Here is a 6,169-nt window from a genome sequence, read left to right on the forward strand (position 1 = left end):
AGCGACCCTAGCCTCATCTTGACCTCTGGTCCTTGGCTAGGTAAGCCGTCCTTGTATTCTCTTAGTCAGCATAATATTAACTTGGTCCTTGGGCTAGATTTGACTTGAAAGTCTACGCTCGGCGTTAGCAAGTCTTCGAGCTCGCCGCCCTTGGGTTAGATCGTATTAGTTTCTTTGTTGTAGGCGTTGCCTGGTCGCGTCGAGTCTAGCTCCGCGACATTAGGTCAAGATCCCCCACCGTGCCGGAGATCTGCCGACCAGATCTTCCCTCACGTGTAAGTCCATTCCGTTCGTGATCACCCCCTGTGTTGGTCCCTCCTTGCGCACGCGCTTTGTCACCCCGGAGTAGTGGTCAGGGCGCAACCCTTGGCTTGCCGATCTTCTGATTGGTACAATACGCGGAATCTGCCTGACCCGCAGTGTAAAATCCGGTGTTGACTGTAACGGGTGCACCCTCGGGTGTAGGAGGCATAGAAAAGCGGCAACAGGAAGCCAAGGCAGGTTACCCTTGGGCTCGTGCCCCTTGTGGTAAAAGGACGCAGCAATAGGCCGAGGAGGCTGAGCAGACAGCGTCGGGTAGCGAGACTGCGGATAACATCCCGAGATCGGGAGTGGACACCCTGGATCTTGAGTGCCACAACAAGCAGCACGGTTACGACCACATAGACCAGACCGACTGCTACTACGAGCCAGGGGAGAACCTGTGGAACGACTGCGATAGTTTTCCGTGCCCCAACCGCCTCTTCTCCATCACCGCCCCACGACGACTTGCCTCGGAAAACCTCCCTCGCTTCCACCCCACCACCCTCGACCAGATCCGCGGGCTTATCCCGGAATCTATTCCCCTCCCAAGCACCCGGGCACCAACCCCAGCACCACTCACTCGTCCCGTATCGCCGGTACGCGCCCCCTCCCCCGAAGCTCCACCCACACCCCCGGTTCCCACTATGTCTCAAGAAACAATCAATGCGCTCATCGCGGGCCAGACCCAGATGCAGCAGGCCCTCACCGCCCTCACGCAGGCCGTCACCACCCTCACTACCACTGTCAACAATCGCCAGCAGGGGGCGACGGAGCGCACCCTCGACAAAGCCCTCCAGAAACCCATGCCGTTTAAGGGTAATTCGAGTGCCGATGCCCGCCGCTTCCTCGCCGCGTTCAGCACCTACGCAATGACCACGGGCAGTCTCCTCAACAACGCGCAGGCAGACGGCACGTACGCTCCCGACGAAAGAAAGTGGATCGTCTCCGCCCTGACCTTCCTGCAGGACGAAGCGGCCATCTGGGCCACCCCGTACCTCGAAACTGTGGCTGAGGCCGAGGTCGCCAAACGGCCATTCCAGGACACCTGGGCCACCTTCAAGGCCGACTTCCGCTCCCGCTTCGAAACTTCCAACGAGGCGGTTGACGCCAAGGACGCGCTCCGCACACTCTGGCAAGGAAGCAAGACGGTCCCTGAGTATGCCGCCAAGTTCAAAGAGCTGATGAGCCGAACGGGCTACTCAGCGGCCGACCTCCGCGACCGCTTTTATGAGCACCTCGCCAGCAGCATCAAGGACGAGCTTGTGCACACCGCCAAGCCCATTGGCACCCTAGACGAGCTCCTAACTGTGGCGACGGAGCTCGACGTCCGCATTCGCCAGCGCAGGGCTGAGAAAGCCCGCGAGCAAGGCAAAAGCGTCCCCTCCCCTCGGTTCCCCCCAGCCACTACTTCCGCCGCCCCATTCGTCGCAAAAGACCCCAACGCGATGGACATTGATGGAACGCACTCGCGCGAAGCCTTCATCAAGTCGATGACAGGCAAGTGCTTTGGTTGCGGCTCCACCGCCCACAGCAAACGCGACGGCAATCACGAGCGCGACATCTGTGCCTGGTGCGGAAGAACGGGTCATCGAGAGGTGGTCTGCCAGAGCAAGTTCATGGGACAGCCGAAGAAGCAGCGTGTGGCAGCGACCGAGGAGGCACCCTCGGACACCGCAGCCGCCGCTGAGGCCACCGTCTCGGCCAGCCAGGTCGACGTGATCGCCCAACTCCTCGAAGGGCAGCGACAGCTGGCCGCGCAGATCGAAGCGATGAAGCAGGCTTTTTAGAACGGGCGCGCGATAAGGCTACGACGCCGCCGCCCGAAGGTTTACGCACGCATCCCCCGTCCTCGTCTATCTATGATTCCGTCGCCTCCTGTACTTTTAGTATACCGGAAATAGATGTGAATAGTTCTCACTTCCGTATCAGTGTGAACGTCAGAGGACGAAACCGTAGCGTAGCCGCAGTAGCCATGATAGATTCGGGAGCCACCGGTCTATTCATCCATCAACGCTTCGTTGACATGCATCGAGTCATGATCCATCCCCTCGCCCGAGCCATCCCGCTTCATAATATTGACGGCTCCCGTAACCAAGCCGGCAGTATCACCCATTACGCCCGCCTTGAACTCAGCATCGGCACGCACACCGAGCGCACCGAGTTCTTAGTCACCAACATTGGGCCAGAGGACATGATCTTGGGGCTTCCCTGGCTACGAAAGATCAACCCGCAGATCAATTGGACAAACGGCAGGGTCGAGGTTGATACGGAGGACCGGTCGGCGGTCCCCGAGGAAGATCTCCCCCCGTTTGAGAAGATCGCGGCCAACAGACGCCTTCGCCGGCATTGGCAAAAGCACGGTGTGCTTGAGGAAGCCACGGAGGAACTCTGGTGTGCCGCCGGGTTCACGTACTCCACCGAGCTCGCCGCCGAGGCGCATCAGGCCAAGCCGAAGAAGACCTTTGACGAAATGGTTCCCGAGGAATATCGGCAGTATGCCAAGGTGTTTTCAGAACCGGATTCGGAGCGTCTACCCGAGCATAAGCCCTATGATCATACCATCGATCTAAAGCCCGACGCCCCCGAAACCATCCGCTCCAAAGTATACCCGATGCCGGTAAACGAGCAAGCCGAGCTCGACGCCTTCCTCGATGAGAACCTTCGCAAAGGCTACATCGTCCCCTCTAAGTCCCCCATGGCTTCACCGGTCTTCTTTGTCAAAAAGAAGGACGGGAAACTCCGCATGGTCCAAGACTATCGAAAGTTGAATGATATCACCGTCAAAAACCGGTACCCACTCCCCCTCGCTTCTGACATCATCAATCGCCTTCGCCAATCTAAGTACTTCACCAAATTCGATGTTCGTTGGGGCTACAACAACATCCGGATCAAGGAAGGCGATGAGTGGAAAGCAGCTTTCACGACCAATAGGGGTCTGTTTGAACCACGGGTCATGTTCTTCGGTCTCACCAACTCCCCGGCCACCTTCCAAGCGCTGATGAACTCTATCTTTGGCGACCTGATAGCCGCTGGGAAGGTAGCAGTGTACCTGGACGACATCCTCATCTTCAGTGACACACGGGAAGAGCACCGCAGGATCACACACGAAGTACTGCGTCGGCTCCAGGAACACGACCTGTTCCTACGACCCGAAAAGTGCGAGTTCGAGCAGACCGAGATTGAGTACTTGGGCTTGGTGATCCGACAGGGCGAAGTCAGCATGGACCCCATCAAAGTCCAGGCTGTACGCGACTGGCCGACCCCACGGAACCTACGGGAGGTCCGCGGGTTCATCGGGTTTGCCAACTTCTACCGTCGCTTCATCAAGGACTTCGCTAAGATCACACGACCGCTCCACGACCTCACCAAGAAGGACGTCGCCTGGGAATGGGGACTGCGGCAGCGAACGGCGTTCGAAACCCTCAAGGAAGCCTTCACCACGGAGCCGGTGCTGGTGACCTGGGAACCAGACCGCCCTACGCGAGTCGAGGTAGACGCCTCGGGGTACGCCACCGGAGGGGTCCTTCTGCAGAAGCTCGAGGACGGACTCTGGCACCCAGTTGCATTCCGGTCAGAATCCATGACGGAGGCTGAGCGAAACTACGAGATCTACGACCGAGAACTGTTGGCCATCGTGAGAGGACTGGAGGACTGGCGGCACTTCCTCGAGGGGCTACCCGAGCCCTTCGAGATCATCACCGATCACCGCAACCTTGAGTACTGGCGCACCGCCCAGAACCTCACCCGGAGACAGGCGCGCTGGGCTCTTTGGCTGTCACGCTTTGATTTCCGACTCACACATAAGCCGGGAACTGCCAACACCCAGGCCGATCCCCTCTCACGCATCTCGGAGTTTCAAGTCACCGACGCCGAGGACAATCAGGATCAGATTGTCCTTCGGCCCGAACGCTTTGCCACCATCGCGGCGTCAGCACTACGCGCGGTTAACCCGCTAGAGGAACGGATCAGGGAGAGTAGCAGGCGGGAGGCGGAAGTCCTCAAGGGTTTGGAAGCCCTTCGGGAGGACGGGCCGCGACGGTTGACGGATGGGACGTGGGAATGGGAAGAGGAGGGAGGGCTGGTGTACTACCGTGGTCGGTTGTACATCCCGCCCGAGGAAGGATTACGGGAGGCCATCGTCCAGCAGTGCCACGATGCGCCGACGGCAGGGCACCCAGGAAAGCATGGGACGGTCGAACTAGTCACACGGCTGTACTGGTGGCCGGGGATCAGCGGGTTTGTCGAGAAGTACGTCCTGGGTTGCGACAAATGCCAGCGCTACAAGGCGGCCGCGCATCCCCGGGCCACACTCCAACCACACGAGGTACCGGAAGGCCCTTGGGTAGTCATGGGAGTAGATCTGATTACCGGATTGCCCTCGTCGAAAGGGTACAACGCCATCGCCACGTACGTTGACCTTTACAGTAAGCAGGTCCACCTGGTAGCCACCACCGACACCGTCACCGCCGAGGGGATAGGCGAACTGCACTATCTGACCATCTTCCGGCTTCATGGCATTCCCCAGAAAATTGTGTCGGATAGGGGGCCCCAGTTTGCCGCCCGTGTCACCAGGGCCCTGTACAAGCGCCTTGGTATCGAAAGCGGTCTCACCACGGCGTATCACCCCATGGCAAACGGACAGACAGAGCGAGCCAATCAGGAGGTAGAACAATACCTTCGGATCTACTACGACAAGCGACAGGACGACTGGGCGGACCTCCTCCCCACGGCAGAGTTTGTGCTCAACTCTCGGGTACAGACAGCTCATGGACAAACCCCGTTTGAAGTCCTGTATGGCTACCGCCCGGACTTCACCATCCCGGCAGGACGTCCTACGCAGATCCCATCTCTGGACGCTCGGCTCAGCAAGCTCCGAGAAGCCCGGAAGGAAGCAGAAGCGGCACTACGCATGAGCAAGGAACGCATGAAGCAAGCCTACGAAGACGGCAAGCGAAAAGCACACACGTTCAAGGTCGGCGACCGGGTTTGGCTCACCGCTAAGAACATCCACATCCACCAAGCGACCCCTAAGCTAGGGCCCCGGCAACTCGGCCCGTTCGAAGTCACTGAACGGATCGGAGACCTTGACTATCGCTTAGCCCTTCCCCCCGCACTCAAGCTTCATGATGTATTCCACGTTGATCGCTTATCCCCATGGAGGGGCAACGAGGTCAATGGTCGCCTACCCCCACCGCCGGAACCCGTAGAGGTAGAAGGCGAGGAGGAGTACGAAGTCGATCGGATCCTGGATAGCCGCCGTTACCGCAACCAACTACAATACCTTGTACGTTGGAAGGGGTACGGCGAAGGTGAGGACAGCTGGGAACCGGCATCAAACCTGACCAACGCACCGGAGAAGGTAGCCGAGTTCCACAAACACGCACCCAGCGCCCCTCGAAAGATCCAGGCCGTTGACTTCAAGAACCTCCCATGGCAGCCACGCGTGACCTTCACAGATGCCGCACCACCGGACCGCGACTGGGAGAGCGGACGCTTCCCGGGCCGTGGGTCCATCAGGGACGATGGACAATAGGAGGGGGGTAATGTCGTGGAGACGACGAGACCCCTATATTTTTCCGCATTTTTCCTTATTTTCTACGGCCATTTGTACGACACTTAGACTTAGAACCAGTAGTTAGAAGCATGTGACCAGTCACCTGACCCCCACCTGCAGACTGGCACTAACGTGCGCACAGACCACCTTTACGTTTGTACATGTTTGGCTCCCCTGACTCAGTATATAAACCCCACCTGTAGCGACCCTAGCCCTCATCTTGACCTCTTGGTCCTTGGGCTAGGTAAGCCGTCCTTTGTATTCTCTTAGTCAGCATAATATTAACTTGGTCCTTGGGCTAGATTTGACTTG

General features: G+C 58.6%; 2 protein-coding genes across 2 annotated transcripts; both read left to right on the top strand.

Annotated features, from left to right (window-relative positions):
* Positions 1 to 1,466: 1,466 nt before the first annotated feature.
* Positions 1,467 to 2,090, top strand: TRAVEDRAFT_86494 (uncharacterized protein; the record flags this gene model as incomplete). The annotated part of the gene is made up of 1 exon (XM_008045643.2): positions 1,467 to 2,090. A coding segment is annotated over one exon (624 nt), but the record flags the coding sequence as incomplete, so codon positions are not given.
* A 1,658-nt stretch (positions 2,091 to 3,748) lies between these two features.
* TRAVEDRAFT_86257 (DNA/RNA polymerase) lies at positions 3,749 to 4,333 on the top strand (the record flags this gene model as incomplete). The annotated part of the gene is made up of 1 exon (XM_008045644.1): positions 3,749 to 4,333. A coding segment is annotated over one exon (585 nt), but the record flags the coding sequence as incomplete, so codon positions are not given.
* Positions 4,334 to 6,169: the final 1,836 nt, after the last annotated feature.

This window comes from Trametes versicolor (assembly GCF_000271585.1).
Source record: "Trametes versicolor FP-101664 SS1 unplaced genomic scaffold TRAVEscaffold_12, whole genome shotgun sequence".
Lineage (NCBI taxonomy): Eukaryota > Fungi > Basidiomycota > Agaricomycetes > Polyporales > Polyporaceae > Trametes > Trametes versicolor.